At 36.7% G+C, this 18611-nt stretch overlaps 6 protein-coding genes across 6 annotated transcripts; 3 read left to right on the top strand and 3 right to left on the bottom strand.

Moving 5' to 3' along the window:
- Positions 1–752: 752 nt before the first annotated feature.
- Positions 753–1949, top strand: FSST1_006675 (uncharacterized protein; the record flags this gene model as incomplete). The annotated part of the gene is made up of 2 exons (XM_083233067.1): positions 753–1153; positions 1208–1949. 2 exons carry the CDS (start codon positions 753–755, stop codon positions 1947–1949), a joined length of 1143 nt encoding a protein of 380 aa, XP_083090105.1.
- A 759-nt stretch (positions 1950–2708) lies between these two features.
- Positions 2709–4022, top strand: FSST1_006674 (uncharacterized protein; the record flags this gene model as incomplete). The annotated part of the gene is made up of 3 exons (XM_083233065.1): positions 2709–3477; positions 3527–3532; positions 3589–4022. 3 exons carry the CDS (start codon positions 2709–2711, stop codon positions 4020–4022), a joined length of 1209 nt encoding a protein of 402 aa, XP_083090104.1.
- A 7148-nt stretch (positions 4023–11170) lies between these two features.
- FSST1_006673 (uncharacterized protein) lies at positions 11171–11813 on the top strand (the record flags this gene model as incomplete). Its single annotated transcript, XM_083233064.1, has 2 exons — positions 11171–11293; positions 11352–11813. The coding sequence occupies 2 exons, from the start codon at positions 11171–11173 to the stop codon at positions 11811–11813; spliced, it is 585 nt and encodes a 194-aa protein (XP_083090103.1).
- Positions 11814–12357: 544 nt separating this feature from the next.
- Positions 12358–12663, bottom strand: FSST1_006672 (uncharacterized protein; the record flags this gene model as incomplete). The annotated part of the gene is made up of 1 exon (XM_083233063.1): positions 12358–12663. The coding sequence occupies one exon, from the start codon at positions 12661–12663 to the stop codon at positions 12358–12360; it is 306 nt and encodes a 101-aa protein (XP_083090102.1).
- Positions 12664–13934: 1271 nt separating this feature from the next.
- FSST1_006671 (sulfotransferase family protein) lies at positions 13935–14706 on the bottom strand (the record flags this gene model as incomplete). Its single annotated transcript, XM_083233062.1, has 3 exons — positions 13935–13939; positions 13986–14600; positions 14652–14706. The coding sequence occupies 3 exons, from the start codon at positions 14704–14706 to the stop codon at positions 13935–13937; spliced, it is 675 nt and encodes a 224-aa protein (XP_083090101.1).
- A 1303-nt stretch (positions 14707–16009) lies between these two features.
- Positions 16010–18524, bottom strand: FSST1_006670 (uncharacterized protein; the record flags this gene model as incomplete). Its single annotated transcript, XM_083233061.1, has 4 exons — positions 16010–16898; positions 16952–18131; positions 18190–18270; positions 18317–18524. 4 exons carry the CDS (start codon positions 18522–18524, stop codon positions 16010–16012), a joined length of 2358 nt encoding a protein of 785 aa, XP_083090100.1.
- Positions 18525–18611: the final 87 nt, after the last annotated feature.

Below are 18611 nucleotides of genomic sequence, written 5' to 3'. Positions count from 1 at the left end.
TTCTGTACTAGAGTTAAGACTTTACTCCGGCTAAGTATATCACACTAGGCTGAGAAGAGTAAATAAATGAAGTTCTGTGGACCAGCTGTCAAGGTATCCAATCGGAGTTTACCGTCTGCCACTTGTTGATGACGTTGTCAGAGACGATACGAAACCTACTGACATGAATGTATTTCACAATCATGTCTTGCGAGTTAACGGTTGCAAAAATCTAACCTTGTAAGTACGCTTGTTCGATGAGAAGTCATGGTTCCACCACAGAAACCAAGATGCTGGAGCTGCAGGCAACGCCGCCTCAAATGCGATGGAGGTTTACCCCATTGCGAGAAATGTTGGAGCCACGGCGTTGAGTGCCTCGGTTACAAGAAACCCTTGACCTGGGTTGAAGGAGTGGCTCGGCGAGGACCAATGAAGAATCGGACGTTCGGGGATATTCAACATCAATCGCAACCGCAAGAAATTCCAGCCACGAGTCGAATACAGCATGACCAGAATGAAAGATCTACGGGATTGTCCACAGATCATTCAATACCAGTTACTCTTACAGAACCTCTATTTCAAGATCTCAACAGAACCTCCAGATTCTTCGTTGACTATTGTTAGTTCTTATTAAGTTCCGTATTATGTGTCACCGACTGATATATGTAGTCTCAAAACGCATCTGCCCAACTCTAGTCCTTCAAGATCAATCAGATAATCCATACCGCAATATCATTCCCTGGATCAACTCGCCAGCTGTAGCTAGTGCCATCATGACAGTGGCGTCTTGCCATTACATCCAAAGCACGACGAATTCTCCCCTGACGGTATTGCTGCCACCAACCAAAAATGGAGCAGTGCTGCACGCTGAACCCAAGCCTGACTCTATCAGTTCTAATGCGTATAGCAGGTCATTGGTGGGCTACTATCTACAGTCCAAAGATCAATGTTTGAAGTTGGTGTCGGCGGAATTAGCAACAGAAAGAACTACCCAAGGCCACCAGTCTCTGCTCATTACCGTCATCCTCCTCGCCTTTTTGGATATATTTGAAAGTGGTTCTGGTGCTTGGAGTTTTCATATTGAAGGCATCAAGAAGATGCTCACGGCTGGAACGATGACGGGCACTTTACCTTGGGATGATAACCTTCAGAACCTACTCCGTGAGGCTGCCATGTAAGTGACCTTCCAAAACCAGCGTGACAGTCAACAAACTAAAATACTGTATAGGCTTCAAACACTGGGATCTTCTCTCGCAAAGCCTGGTGCTTTGACAAGTGCGTCTACGTTGTCTCCGGTGAAGGGCACAGCTTTCTCAGCCATGACTCCAATTGGATGTCCGATCGAAATTCTTTCCGCTATTGAGATATTTGCCTCTCAACGACGGCTCGACTCTGTTCTCGCTATTTATGACACAAATATCCACGTTCTCGAGGATGCACTGTACCGAATACGCTCGTACGATATAGTGGCTTGGGCTGTGAATAACACTACTCAAGTTTCTGTAGTATCGCTGGAAGATCTAGTACATCTTGGTACGATCTGGAGGCGATCTGCTGAAATTTATGCCGACAGTATTCTCTCTTGTCTTGCAGCGTGCACTTTGAGTTCCGACTCACCAGGAGTTCAGGACCTCATAGCGGAGTACACGTTTCTAGAGAGAGACTCTGATGAGCTAATCAAGTGCTTAATATGGCCGACATTCATCGCTGGGGCAGCGAGTACTAGGTTTGAAGATCGGACCTGGGCACTCAAGACGTTGGATAGGATCTGGCATATCGGGCATTGTGCAAACACCAGAAACGCTGTCAGCGTTCTGCAAATCTTATGGGAGAAATATGATCGACTAAACATCGCTCCATCTTCTACACTTGGTAGTCCTCATGTCACTGACTTTTCACCAACTAGTCATTCGAATTGGGACTGGCTTAGCGAGCTATCACATCTGGAAGGCTCTTGGCTTTTTATATGAAACCTGATGTTGAGGAAAAGGGCTCTGGATACGCCGTGTGAAATTGGAGCCTCCGGGATGCCGACTGTGCTTATGTCTATCATCACATACGTGTTATCCGCATATACGTAATAGAGAGTTTCTGGCACTCAATGGCAGATCGATACTACGCCAAGTTATACCTCGACATCAGATAAATCTTGGTTGGGCTGTTGAATGAGGGTCTAAGATTAAAGTACGATATGGTATATTGTATTTGAGCAACACGAGACTGGACCTGCCTAGAGCCATCGTATTGGATGCTCATTTGGCCTTTTCCCGAGGATCCATGCTTCCATCTCGTATTGCTAGGGGTTATTCCTCGCATCCCTTTAGCGGGTTTCGCGTATGAGCTAAAAACACAGGGGTCAAAGGCAGAAACATGCCTTTTGGCGTCTCATAAAACTTCCGACAGACAAGGATGTCATCCGGCGAATTATTTTCCACCGTATGAACTCTTTCTGACTAGTACTAGTCCACCCTTGATCATTTAACAATTTACTCAATCGTATGAAACATAACACCGAGGATATGGATAGCGCTAAAGGACTTTTTAGGCTTATAAATAAGTATCTTCCTTTCAAGCTTATGTTCTGTTCTGATTTGATCGCAACTCACATTCGTTCATTCACTCTGCTTGGTTCAGAGTCTTTTTTTTCCATTCATTCTTTATATATCTTTTTTCAATATTTTTAACTACAATCAACCAATCATTCATTCATTCATTCAAACACCGTAAATATGCGCGTCTCTACTATCTCCGCTATCTTCAGCGGCCTTGTCGCCTCTACTGCCGCCCAGTCCGATCTCGACGCTTCAGTCTGGAAGGCTCTGTCCAACGAGCCCCAGAGCAAGCGTACCTTCTCTGATGTTACCCGAAACCGCCCCGTTAAGCGTCAGTCGGGCTGGAACCCGCCTGCAGATCTGAAGGCTCCTCTCCAGGAAGTCTGGGAGCACTACGAGAAGACCTACGAAGATTTTGGCAAGAACGAAAACACTGGTTTCCACCAGATCATGGCCAACAAGGGTTTCCTCAACATTTGTGTTCGATGGGACTCTAGTGCTACTCTGACTGAGGCTCAGCGTACCAAGATCGCTAGCACCTACAACGCTCAGTACCAGAAGTGGTTTAAGTGGCTCTATGGCTACAACGGCTTCCCCTACGACAACGTCAAGGTCAACATTGTTGCTTATGCCGTCAAGGACAAGAAGCAACTTCAGGGCTCAACCGCCGGCTACGAGGTTTACACTGAACTCGACGCCGAGGGTGTCCCTATGTGCCCTGTTGCCTGTGCTCGCGATGCTCATCTCGATGGCGACTACAGCGGCTGCAAGGCTGGTGCTGCCCGTCACTATGACCACTCTCTCTGGTTGAAGGACGGTCTTGAGGGTGGCTTCGGCCATAACTGGGGTCAGGAGGTTGGTCGTGAGTACTTCATGAACAACCTTGACTCTGACAATATCCACATTCTTCTTCACGAGATGGGTCATACCTTTGCTCTTGATGACTGTAAGTAACTGGATTCTCAATTCAATCGGTCTTTGCTAACAGATTGTAGTCTATGGTAATTACCGTCCTCCATGGTCCGCGATGCTTTACGGGAAATACTGACTTGAATAGACTGGACCCCCACTGGTATTACCAAGTTCATCATGCTTGCCGGCGCCTCCATGGAAATCACCGACTTCGACGGCTGGATGTACCGCAACTGGTGGTACTATTTCTCTCAGAAATACAACTGGAGTTCCGGCAAGTCCAGCAGTGATGCTGCACCTGTTTCATCCGAGTCCAAGCCCACTGCTAACACTGCCGCCCCCGTCAAGATTCCGGCAACTAAGCCCACTACCTCCAAGGCTGCCGCCAAGCCCACAACCGTCAAGGCTCCTACAGCTACCAAGGCTCCTGTTGCTCAGGCTCCTTCTACAGGCAGTGGTGCTGAGGTTACTGCTTGGGGTCAGTGTGGTGGTAACAACTGGGCTGGTTCTACCAAGTGTGCTTCCGGAAGCAAGTGCACTAAGCACAACGATTATTACAGCCAGTGCGTTGCTAACTAAGGTTACGCACGTGGCTACTGGTTTAATTGAGATGTGAATCTTGCGTTTGATATACAAGATAGTTGATACGAGATGTGAGGTGGTGGATGAGATGCGGGCCCAGTAGAGTAATACATATGTTGAAAACAATTTCAAAGAACATTTGCGTAACTGTGATTGGACGTAGTTATGAACGTCACGGTAGGTGTAGTGCCTGTCGTAATGGTTGTTAATCATGCCTACCATGGTTTTTGCAAGCGGACATGATAGCGTGATCAGTGTCTTGCGGTTTCCTGTCGCTTCTTGTAATCCTAGTTCGTAAGTATAGAAAGACGTTGACCATTTTGATGTCTCTTAAATATACGATAATAAATGAGAATAGTCTTCTTTCCTTGTCATATTCTTCAATTTCGTGAACTATTATTAGTCAAGATCCACCGAGTGATAAGGCATTATCTCAAGGAAGCTCATAACCTTGGCCTTAATGTCTTTACTGCCACACTATTGACAGTACTTTGATGCCAGGCATGTTTCGTTGCAGGGGACTGCGCATTTACCAACAATGCCAGCAAATTCTCGCGACCACGCTGTAACGATAAGTGGCCATGATAGGAACTCACGGCATTGTACAACCGATGTGCTTACATCTCGAATTACATATTCTTTGAGTGTATTGAGAGCAAGGCTCGTGGCACCGTTTTCTGTAGCGCGAATGACTGCTCCTCTTCTCACATGGACTGTTGCACAGTTAATATGGCGCTTCACATGAAAGTCCGACCTGCAAGCGTAAGAACAAGTGATGTATGCCCTTCTAAAAGCCACTTTGCACAACCTATGGTCCACTGCCGATATTGTGCGGTCCTGTCTTGTGCGGCAGAGGTAGCATGGTCGCTTTCAAGTGTGATGGCAGGCAAAGTGACAGGCATGATCGCAGCCTTGTTTCTTCCGGGGACATAAACAAGGATGTCTAAACAGCCTGTGTGGGGTTTTGTTGGGGCTGCAAGCAGGGCTAGACCTCCGCAGCTATAGCCTGGAACCGGCTGAAGCTAGCCTTAAAGGGTTGCGCATGGCGGCGACAACCAAGACAAACCAAAGCTGAAAATGTTCTGAGACCATTTGTTCTCCCTTGCCTCATTCCCGGACATGTTATTGGATAGCATCATTTGTTAGCAAGACATTATTGCCGCTGACTCCACCAGGGGCTAAGGTCTCGATTTCATGAGACTAGCCTGGACCTATGAGAAGGAATGGCCCTTGAAAACTGATGAGCTCTAAACTGGTATATAAATACCTGTTGCACCTCTATGCCCTGATCGGCATAATACATCTATATAAGCATATCTATATAAAAGATATATTACTATCTGCTAGTTTCTTATATATACCTAGTTATTTATAGTTTACTATATTAAGCCTAATTAATTAAAGGGGAAATTAGGCAATTAATAAATTAAAAAGGTAATTAAAGTAAAGGGATTATAATACTATTAAATTATAATTTATAGAGATTAGCTTTATAATTATTTATATATAAACCTATTATTATAAATATATAAAAATATAATCCTCTTTAAAAAAGCTAATATTACTATTATAATAGCCTTTAAGTTAATCTTAGGCCTTTATTATTAATAGGCTTAAAGATAATAATAATAATAATAATACTATTAGTATTAATAATAATAAAAAGAAAATTCTTAATAAAAATAATTATATTATTATATTATTAGCTTAATTTATTTTTTACTTTAATAATTAATTACTTTTAAATTAATATACTTTATAGAAATATTAAGTAAGCTCTTTTTAAAGTTAAAGAAAAAAGCTATATATTAATATTATAAACTTAAATAGTAAATTATAATAAAATTAAAAGTAAATAATCTTTTTATAATTAAAAAGCCTATAATAATAAGGTATATATATATAAAGCTTAATAAGCTATTTAAAAAGAGGTTTTTATTAATTAAATTTAATTAATTTTAAATATAATACTATATATAGAAATTAATTAGAAATTATAAAATATTCTTTTTAATATTAATATATAATAATACCTTATATAATAAGACTATAAGTTAAATAGAAATATTATTAAAAATTTAAATATATTTTATAGAGAAATATAATATTATAGTATTATCTCTTAAATTATAGAGATTATATTATTATAAGCTATTTAAAAAGGTATTTAATACTATAAGGAAAGGAAGTAAAATATATTATAAGGTAATTAATTGCATTAGCCTTATTTAATTATAAGAAGCTTTATTAAAAAGTAATAATTTATTTAAAGAGGAATTATATAGCTAAGTATTAAAAGAAGATTATTATAAATAGAAAAGAATACCTTTAATACTATTAATAGCTAGTTAATAGCCTTCTTAAAGCTTATTTATAGGCTATTTTATAAGGCTATATAACTCTTTTAACTCTTTATTATTAATAAGGAAAAGAAGGCTATATTATATTATTCTTATTAATAGTAGAATCTTACTAATAAATTATATTCTTAAGAATTTTATTAATTTATAATATATTATATAGCAGCTAATTAATACTAATAATCTTTAATATATAATAAAGAATATTAAAATATAATTCTTAAAGATATTAATAGAGGGAAAGTTTTTAATTAAAGGATTTATTAACTAGCTAATATCTAATCCTATTAAGATTATATAGTATAACTCTTTAAATTCTTTATATAAATAGTAATTATTTTATTAGAAAATAAAGGTTATATAGAGAAATATCTCTAATAATATCTAGGCTATATTTCTAGACTTAAATTTTAATTAATAGATTATCTTAATAATATCCTTAAGCTTACTTTCTATATAAGGCCTTTTATATTAATAGATATATATATTTATAATATAATTATAAGGTTATAAAAGTAAAGCTTTTAATAAAGCTATAAGGTAAAGAAAAGAGGCTAAAAAGAGGGTAATTAACTAGCTTATAAGCTATAGAAAAACTAGCCTATTAAAATATAGGCTTATTAAATTATAATATTTAACTATAATTAAAATATAAATTTAAAGATAGCTTTAAAAAAATTAAGATTTTCTATTATATTAAATTAAAGTAAAATTAATTTATATTAAAAATCTTAATTTTTTTTAATAACTTTAAATTAGAGAAATTATAAATTAAAGTTATATCGTTAAATTATAACTACTATAGCTAAGGTCCTAGCTCTTTAATTAATTACTTTACTATAATTTATAAAGCTTTAATATTAAAGCTATTATTTAAATTAATAGCTAATAGTATTATAAGATATTTAAATTATAGCCTTTTTACTATATCTATAGTAATTTACTACTATATACTATATTAAATAATATTAAATTACTATATATATTATTATAAATTATAGTAATTTCTTTAATATTTATAGTATTTAATATAATATACTTAATATATATATATAATATAGAATAAGCTTTAAGTTATATAAAGGAATATTTCTTTTTCTCTTTTAATATTTCTTTTTTATAGCTTAATATTAAACTATAGTATATATATTTAATAGCCTTTAAGCTATAAGTATAGCTAATAATAATAATAACTAAAACTTTACTATTTATAAAGATAATATATCTTTAGCTTTATAAGCTTTTTAATATATTAAGCTTATATTATAGCTAATTGCTAGTAATAACTAGTAATATAAAAATTAATTAAACCCTAGCTATATTTCTATTTTATATATTTTTCTAATAAAACTTTAAATAGCTTAAAATATTATTTAAAGTACTTTAATTATAATAGCTTAGCGTTATATTTAATATCTTTAAGCTTAAGTTTAAGTATAAAATATAATATACTTCCCTTAAGGAGATTTAACTATAATTTAATAATATAACTAAGGTCTTTATATATAAGGTTAATAATATATTAGATATTTATAATATATATATAATAAGTAAAGTTAATAGCTTCATCTGCTAAATAATAACTTCTTTAATATTAATAATATATAGTATTTTAATTCTATTTACTATAATTATTAAATTATTATACTAAGAACTGCTTAGCTTTTTATAGTAATTAAAATAACTTAGTTTAAACTTATAATTAATTTACTAGTTATAGCAAGGATATAAGTATATAGGGTTAATTAAAATAGTTATATTAGCTAGGTTTAATAAAGAAAATATTAAATTTTTATAATAGCTTTATAAATATAATATTTTATTATAGTTATAATATATTAATATTATAATTATATTATATTTAATAGCTTTAGCTTTAGCTTTATTATAACCCTTATAAGCTTCTTTTAATACTATACTTTAAGCCTTATAACCTTCTTTTAATAATATTATTATAATTATTAAAATAGCTTAATTGCTTTTTATTTAATATTACTTAATTTATAGTTATTATTCTTTTTATTTATTACTTTTTAAAGCTTTATTAACCCTTTAAGATATAGGTTATAATCTTCCTATTAATCTTTTATCATTTTATACCTTAAAGTAAGTAAATTATTACTATAGAGGTTATTTTAAGCCTAGTTAATTATTAGCTATAAATCCTCTCTCTTTAACCTCTTAAATAGCTTTAGCTCTTTAAGAGAATAAAGGAAATTATATATAGCTATATAGGTATATATAATAAGAATTTATAAATAAATATTATATTTAAGTAGTAAAGAGTATATAATTTTAAATTTCCTCTTTAAGTAATTAAATATAAGCTCTATAATAATATAAAGGTATAAATACTATATATTATATAGCTTTTTCTTATTTTAAAGGCTTTACTTTAAAGCTTTTTAGTTATTAAAATAATATTTAATTCCTATATAAAGTATAATAATTTTACTATACCTTTTAAATCTTATATTAATAAATTAAAATTAATTATTTAATAGCTTTAAGCTCTTTAATATAGTATATTATATTAAAGAGGTATTATTTATAAAGCCTTTATAGCTAATAAGAATATATAAAAAGCTCTTATTAAGGTATATTATATATATTATATTCTAAGTAATTAAGCCTTTCCTATTAAATTAAATATATTTATTTAACTTTAAGATATATATTAAAATATATATATTATTAATAGTATTAATATAGTTAAAGAAATATTAACTCTTTAACTTTATAAGTAGCTTAATATATATAGAATTAGCTTTTAATTACTTTATAAAAGTAATATAAAGTTTAAAGCTTTATTAAAATTATTAATAGTATAATTATATAAGGATTAAAATAATTATATAATATAATAAGAAGTCTAGTTATATAACTTAGTTTAATTAATTATAATATTAAGTTTTACTTTAATATTTTAACTTTATATTAAACTCTTAACTATATATATAAATTTCTTTCTTTAACTTTAACTTAAATAGAGTTTTTTATAGTTTAAGCTATTATAGTTAAATATATAAAAAAGCTATTACTTAAAATACTTATATTTATCTTTAATAGTTTAAATAAGTATTCCTAGTTTTATTAACTATAGCTTATATTAACTTATTATATTATAAAATATAATCTCTCTTATTATAAGAGTATTTTCTCTCTTAATCTTATAATATAATATATAAAGCTATTACCTTTCCTATTAAATCTACTATAAATCCCTCTAAAGGATAAGAATATTAAAGAATTATAAGACTTTATAGTTAAATATAATTAATACTATATTATCTTTAGTTAAAAGTCTTTAGCTTATAGAGATATATTTTAGCTTTATTATTATAAGGTTATATAAATCTTAAAATAAAGCTAGGCTAATATATAATACCTTAATAATCTTACTATATATATAATAAAATTACCTTATATATTACTTAATTATAAGGCTATAGTTATAAGGTTAAATAGTATAATAATATAATATTAATATTATAACTATAATCTAAGTTAACTTAATATATTAAATATTAAGGGTAAAATAATTTACTTATTTATTATTATTTTTATTTTTCTTTATTAATAGTTTTATTATATAAGGAAAAAGAAAGTATTTACTATTATCTTATTATTTTATATAGCTTTATTTTAATATAGAGATTTATTAAAAGCTTATTTAAAAGTATAGCCTTATAGCTTTATAATATTATTAAATTATTAAATATTTACTATTTAAGCTATTTTATTTCTTTATAAAATAATTAAAAGTCTTAAAAATATAAATAAAGTTTTAAGAATACTTTAAATATAATAATTATAATAAAGAAGATTAAGCTTTAAGTAATCTTAAAATAAAAAGCTATAGTTTACTATATATAGCTTTAGCTAATAATATAAAGAAATACTATTAGCTTATACTTTATAGTTTAATATTATATTTCTTTTATTTTAATATATTTAATAAGCTAATTAATTAACTTATAAAATATAAATTTTATTATTTTAAGCTTATTAAAGAACCTTATATTATACCTATTTAATAGCTCTTTAATAAACTTAGCTATAATAACTTAAGTATTAAGATATATTTAATATAGTATTTAATTATAAATAGAAATAAAATATAGGTATTATATTATAGCTTTATTCTTCTTTTCTTTCTCTATTATATAGTATATAAGTATAAAGCTTAAGAATATATATTATTCCCTCTTAGAAACTAATTAATTAACTTCTCCTTTAAAGAATAATAAATTCTAATAATATTTCTTTATTTAGCTTTTATTATAAATATTATTATTAATATTATAATTAAAATCTATTATTATTATATTAAATTATAAGTATATTAATTATATAATATCTTTAGTATTACTATAATACCTTACTTTTTATAACCTATAAATATATATAACCTTTCCCTTAATAAAGATAAATATATAGTAGAAAAACTGCCTTAAAGATATTAATTTTATACCTCTTTTACCTATTTAAGTTTAAGGTAAAAAAGGTATATTAAGGAAATACTATATAAATAGTAAATCCTTTATCTATAAGATTTATTATTAAAAAGTTACTAATTTAAGAATAGCTTTACTTTTTAGCTTAAAAATAAATATTAAGTTATATAGATGTATTATACCGATCAGGGCGCTAGAGAAAATGGTTTATCCTATAGATTACTAATTCAGTGCTGTTTAATGAAATAAAAGCTTTCACACCATTGACCTTTCTCAATCCAAGCTTGTTGGCTCTCTATACAATTCATTCTTCTCCAACACCGACACCATGGGTATTGGAACAATGACCTTTCCCTTGTACATCAACAAAATGCCAGACAATATGCGATTTACAGTGACCGAGGTGAAAGGATTCGACCCACCTAATAACGGTGAATGGCGCTATTTGAATGTGAGTTCAGCTGATACAAAACCGAACAAGCCATTCCCTGCTAACATGGAGCCTCAAGAATTGTCCAGCAACACCGTTTACTGTCGACCTTGACGAGCGGCACGGGTTCCTTGGCGAGTTTAGGCTATCTCCCAAAACTGTAATGCAATCTGGCCAAGGACCCAAGTTTGAGGTTAGGTTTACAATTGAAGGCGCCTCACCCACGGGAGTCACATCATCTCGCAACGGGTGGCTTACAATCTCAACCTCAGAATGGGGTTGGTTTACTCGCCCAAACAACGGTCTGATAACATTTGTGTTTGACGGCAGCGCCGCCGAAACCCTTTTGTTCGACACGCCTATCTTGACGTATCTAGACGATTGTAATATTGTTGTTGAGTGGTTGAAGAATGAAAGCGCTGTGGGTATGACTATTACGTCTGACAAGACTATAATCAAGAAGTTGTGCGAGTGTGCAATTGGAGGTATTCTGACGGCCCATAAGAAGGCGGCTGGTTGGGTAGTTGGAAAAGTGTGGTAGTCTCAGGGTTATTCAGGTTTGGTGTTTAGCAGAAATTGCCCAGCTTTAGTGGCCTCATACATTTCGATTGAAACGTTTGTTCAATATCGTTGGAGATTATGAAGATCATTTGCAATAACGAGGTCTTCTCTCTAGACATACTTTTTGTTTTAGCCCATCTACGAGAGCAAGAAGCAGAGAAAGTGAAAGATTAATCCACAACCAATTCAAGGGATTTACATCTATCTATGAGAGAAGCTTTAGGCATATAAAGAAAAGACTCAACTAGGGCTAGGCTATCTTGAGAAACCACTACTTCATTTAATAATCTGATGATATCTGTTTAAAGAAATAAAAACAAGTCTATCTTTGATAACCAGAAGTCCGTCATGATCTAGCTGTACCTTAGGTCCTGTCCGTGATCTTCCCATCTAAGCACTCATACGTACGGCGGCGAGCCATAGTCTTATATGAAGCTTCCGTCGGCTCACATAACAGCCATCTTCATGTTCTGCCTATCATTATTGCTTCTGCTTTGCAACCCCTTGTCATTTAAACCCTCCACTTAGCTCCCTGTGACGCGTACGATGGTAGGACGATCCGAATTGAATTTGACAGAGTGGTCTTCATTCATTCCTACCATCCAAATCGACACCGAGTAGCTGTCGCCCGTCTCGTCGTAGAATGTATATGTGAAAGGCCAATCCGCGCGGATCTCGACCTGGTATGTGTAGAATGGGTTCCAATCGTCCTTAGAGATGTAGTACATGTGAATGCCGGTCTTTTTATAAAAATCGCTGTCTTTGCCAGGCCAGTTGACTTTGTTATCGGCCGGCCAGTGGACTGGCACGTCGAAGGGTTCGCGAGTCATATTGCGATGTGTGTGAGATTGGATGTAAATGATAAAAACAAAGCCGCTGCGTAGGAAGCAAGGCTGCAAGAGAAAATGTAGGAGGATTGATGATCTTATCGAATTGCGGTCGGTGGTCGTACATTCACTTTATACTTATGCCAAAGTCCATAGCCCATACACAATGTCGCTGTCCACTAGCTTAGACCAGTCCAGTATGCACTTCTGCAATGATATTTGAGGCATCACATGTAAAAGAACGTCCTAGACCTCTCATTCTCCCCGCGAAGACCATCAGCCATTAACCACGCTAAAGATTTATTTCATTAGTTTATTAATTATTTAACGATAGTAAAAAGACTAATGAATCAATAGCAGTGCTGTTAATTGGCCCATTGTATACTTCTGGAATGATATTTGAGACATTATATATAAAAGAATGGCCTAGACCTCTTGTTCTCCTCACTGGCCATTGGCCACTACAAAGATTCATACTAACCTAGCTGCGCGGCGGATTCAGCTGATCTTGCGCAAACTAGAACCGGATGTTAGCCCGCCTGAAAGACAAGACTAGTCTATACTTCAGATAGCCACTCGAAGAAAGTGGCGACATTTTGGACAGCTGAACAAAACAATATCACTACACAACTGAGACATTTTCCATACCACCACTTGTAGCGCATTATACGACAAGATGCAGCTTTTCAATAGTTTTCTTTCTTTAGCTCTGCGCTACGGCTTGGAGCGCGCCATCACGTGCGGGGAACATCCCTATATGGACAAGTCTTTGATCTAGAACCGGCCAGACCTAGCTGGACGCGTTAAATATTGACGACAGTTAGAGTCGACATCGAAGGTCCGAAGAAGTCCAGGCCCCATGGACAGTGATCACCAGCATCAACCTCAATTCGTCCACTGCTCCGAAGGCCTAAGATCAATGAAATGTTTCCGACGAATTGGGCACCCTCAAATAGACTAACTCAGTTCTTGTTCGGTTCGTAGGCTCCATTATTCATTAAATTTAAGATAGACTACTGAGTGAAATGGTAGAGAGCGAAGCGGATATTGCCAAATATGAAAAGATTAAATGCAGTGCTTCATATCAAGATATAGTTTCCATTGCCCTTATAGATATCTGGAAGGCTCTTGGCCTCTCATATAAAATCTAATATTAAGAGACTGGGCTCTGAATGCGATGTGTGCAATTAGAGCTTACCCCATGAATAGGCCAATTACTACGATAGTAATTAAAATTACCCAAGGTATGGATTTTTTTATACCTGTAACAAGAGCTAGTCTAAGAAAGCGATTTTCCTTAGTCTTTATACGAGCAATATGCTCACTCCTGTTGTTTCCCACAGGGAAATTAACTCCCTCTGGTATATCATGGCCTAAGAATTCACACAATGGTTCCCAAGATTGCTCCAGCTTGAACTCAAGAAGTCTCTCCTTGGGCACCGCTGCTCGAATCTCTTCATAGTGTCTTATGTACCGGTCCTTGGCAACCTTTCTGATTCCATCCACGTTCTGAGCGCCAAAGAAGCACAGAAGAACTGTTCGGAGTGTTTTACCGCCTTGTAGACCCCAAATTGGGCCGAGGTAGTCGATAATGAGGTCTGCGCGCCAACCCCAGAGTCTGTTGAAACAAGCCTCGTTCATACTCTCGAACCAAGTATCAACATCGCGCTCCACAAGAATGACTTTGGCATGCGGATATGCTTTGATAAGCTGGAGGGCGAAAAGGGAGCCCATGTCTGTGACTGCTTCATAGTTGCTGAAAAGTGCGTTCCAATCGTTGCGTGTAAAGGGAATTCCGGTGTATGTTGGCAACGATGGAAATGTCGAGTCTGCAGCTTTAGACATAAGGGTCTGCTCGAGCGGCAAGGAGATTGACTGGATACCGTGATGTACTCCATCATATCCCAAGATAGTGAGAGCCTTGGCGATGGAAGATGATCCTGATATATTTTTAGCTTGTATAAAGAAGGGGTCGTCGCGTTAGGACAAACCTGTTCGCGGCATTCCCAAGGAAAGTATTTTCATCTCCTTCAAAGGCTTAGACATGATTGCAGTGGTGGCTGAAAGGTGGATACGTCTGTCTCTTCTCGAACCCGGAATACGAGGAAGCGGGACACATGTACCCTTATATAAGGATCATTAGGAGGAAGGGTTTAGGGTTTAGTTTAGGTGTCAAGGTCTATTTGCTAAGCACGTGGGTGTTTTCTTGGATATTAATGAGCGAGTATTATCTGACTCTCAAATTCGAAACCTTCTTCCAATACTTGTAAAAGCATAAGACAATGCCTCCCAGTTCAGGGGTTGAGGTTGGGGTTCACTACACATACTGTTTAACACGATCAATTAACGTAGTCAAAAATAAATCAGAGGGTCCTACTTTATAATTCCAGGATGAAGTTTTAGATATCTGATTTAAAATTAATTATAGAGGTAAATCGATAAGGAGACATAGAATGAGGTAGCTAGAAACAAAACAAAACTAGACTTGGGACGTATTATATATCAAATTCTAGATGACGAACAAAACCTTGGCTCCTCCTTGGTGAGGCAAAGTATCAAATCAGAGTTATAGTGCCTCCTGAGCCAGTACTTTGCTCTTTGCAGCCAGTTCAGCAGCCAGCTGACGCATAGGGATATTGGTCATAACATCAAAAACGCTGACTTCCACCATAACCTCCTTGGCAATCCAATTCCGGACTTTAACAGCAACCAAGCTATCTACACTATACGAAGTCAGTGGTTTCCCTGTATCAATATCATCCTCTGGCATCATCATGAGCTTAGCTAGACGCTGTGCCAGAGCCGCAGTGATTAAATGCACAGCCTAACCATCCATATGACCGCAACGGATAAGTTCATTACGGAGTGAGACAGTAGCGCAGCCTTTTACTGCGGAACCAGCGGCAGTCTTCCCGAGGGTTGCGAAGCGATGGTCATGGATTCAGTACCAAGCGTCGTCGTGCTCGATGTACATGCTCCTGATCTGTAGCCCATTCCTATCTCCGGGTCTTTAGGTGTTAGCAAAGTGAATTAACTTGACAACTACCTTTATTCAACTCAACTAGGTTCTCTTCGGTGGGGGGATAGCACTCAAAGTCATTTGGAGCGTCGGAACCCATGACACCTCTTGTTCTACATATAATGAAAGTCACCGTTAACTAACTCTCAGTAGACGTCAAGCATGCAGGCAATTTACGACAGGCTAACTCGACACACAGTACTAAACACAGACTGCAAGAATCGCAATCTGATATTTTCATTTACAGGTCGAAACCTTACACTAAACACACCGTGTCTGATAATAAACATAAGCTATTTGTTGCGGCCAAAGCTAATATTTGTAATTGTATTAGTCTCCAAAATATGATTGACTCAGCATACTGACGCGTTCTGAGGGGTGAAACGTCTGCTCTAACATTTCATCAAAATCTAGGCAATTCCCTGCTATATTCATGTCCGTTCGGGCTGCTACTCGTGTGTCATTACTTGCCTTTGCTGGCGCAACGAAGATTGAATCGTGGGTTGCGCTACCCATCTGGAATGATAGTGGAAGTGGCGGGAAAGCTAGGGAGATGCTCTCTGGCGACTCCGTCTGAGTATTGCCAATACCGATTCCTCCATCCAACACGCCTGGCACTGTTACTTCAGTTGAAGTGCTCATCCTTTGAAGACCAGAGCTACCAAATTTGACGTGCTCAATTCTTGACAAGGGGACAGCATCTTGCTTCTCGGAAAACGCTTCCCGGATGTCAACTGTACCGGAACCTTCAATATGAGCCTTCTCGAGGCGCGAGCAGAACTTGGAAGCCAGATTGGCTCGGGCTGGAGGCTGTTCCCCGTTCCACCTGCGAGATATCTCTGCGAGGCTCGATATGATGGAATCAAAAGATGAAGTGAGAGCAGACTGGTAGTATGCGGCATGGGTCAGTAGCATCTTGCCGCATACAAAGAGACAGAAAGAAAATTGCGGACTTATAAGTAAATCTGAGTGACCAAGAAATTGCTCTGCGATCGTGGCAACCTCGTCAGCCGCGACTTGGCAGGTTTCTGCGCTAGATGAAGACGGCAATCTGACGGGAAGAGACTGCCATTCTGCTAGAGGATAGGCTAAGCCCTGGTGGAGGAGCACAACGGCAGTGTTGTGCGCTATATGCGCAAGGACGAGATTTGGATCCAAGTTGCCGTCATTGTTGAATTGGCAAGCCTTGCGCCATTTCTCAGGGAGAAATAATTTCCACCTGTTCTGGTCAGATCCATGTCTTCATCGATTACATAGGAAGAGAATACATACTGTACGAGCCGTAAATCTAACTGCTTAAATCTCACAAGCCACCTCTGAACTTCTTGAACCTCCTTGAAATCAACTCGGTATTGAAGAAAGAACGACGTGACGAGGCTCAGACTCTCCGTTGCCTCTATACAAAACGCGAAGCCGCCTAGAGAAGTCTGGCCATCTTCAGTATCGCGAGTGGCTGGCAGATAATCTTTCTCACGGCCGTGGGACCGAGTTGAAATGCCAAAGTAGGGAGTCGGAGTCTGGTCTGGTTCCCCAGTCTCCCATATGGCACCCTCACAAGGCAGCCTCCTCATGACATCAGCACTAGTCAACGAGAGATTCCAGCCAGTGCATATGCTGCAGAAGCGATCCATGAGGAAGACATTCCAGAAGATGCGGCGCCGCTCTTCTACTTCGGTCCATGTTGACGCTGGGGGGAGAAACGCCACCCTCTCGATTAGAGCCTTCGACCTGGACTGATATGACTGGACCTCCTCTTCCTCCTCGGTGCTGAGACGTAGTTGTTCAACGGTTCTAGACATGCTTCCGACTATGGACCATGCTGAGGGACCTCTGCCGCTACCAATTATGTCAAATGCACAGATGGTCATTGCTTGCAAGTTCTCGACTGAAAAAGACTCCATACTCGCAACTATGACTGTCTGGCGGCAGCTAGTGGAATATTGAGCACGGAGTTCTGGAGCGTTCTGCAGTCGCGGATCGTCTGAGAATCGTATACAGAGAGATACTATTGCGTGGAGTATTGTCGATCCTCGCGCTCTTCCGGAAGGATTGGCGAGCAGCCCTCGAAATGTTGGCTCATGTAACATGGGTATCCAAGGATGGATCTGGTTGAAGTATATGTTGACCATAGAGTCCACTAGATCCTCCGGAGGGAGTTTACCCAGGCTAATCTGATGCTGGAGACTGGGTATATTTTCTGGCTGGCGCGATTTTGTTGCATTGAACGTTCTTCTTGTTTGAATTCCTTCTGCAGCCGAATCCACTTGCTGACCGGTTTCCGATAACGGTAACTCAGTAAGATGTCTTCGAACATCAGATGCCATCTGTTGGATTGAAATTTCTGGACGAGAGTCTGGAGTTGGCCCATACCCCTGGTTATTTGGCTGCTTGATGCTATTCCAGATCTGCTGCCAGAGAAGACCCTGGCCAACAAACATATTTTCCAGTGTCGCTACCAGCAAGTATGTCAGCTACAAGAATTGAGTATGTGACGTTGTTTTGCTGCCTACCTACACGCTGAGTCAACGTCTCAATAGCCCCCGCTCGCATGCCGGGCTTTGACCTTTCCTGGTCGTATGTGCATTCGGCACCTATAACACATCAGTTGGTTAAGTCTGATGAATAAGTTGGATTTACCAAGCTTGATACAAGTGCCGCATGGTTGATCTCTTGAGCACTTTGCCTTCCGTCTGCGACATAGAGAACACGAAGGTCCTTGGGGATCGTCTTTGCTGGAGCGCTTGCGTTTCTCAGGCCGAGGTTTGTCTGAATGGACTCCATTGAGGCTAGTAGGTGACTGCGAGTCTTCATCGTTGTCCTGCTCTGAGTATGGTTGGAAACTCATGTTCGGCATCGGGTTGTCGCGATAAAGCAACGCTGATAAGCTTCGATGTGCACGCGGCGTTTTGCGAACATGCGAAGGCAGAACCAG

This window comes from Fusarium sambucinum, chromosome I, assembly GCF_050947815.1.
Source record: "Fusarium sambucinum isolate potato_lamoka chromosome I, whole genome shotgun sequence".
NCBI classification, from domain to species: Eukaryota; Fungi; Ascomycota; class Sordariomycetes; order Hypocreales; family Nectriaceae; genus Fusarium; species Fusarium sambucinum.
This window is presented reverse-complemented; position numbering and strand designations above follow the sequence as displayed.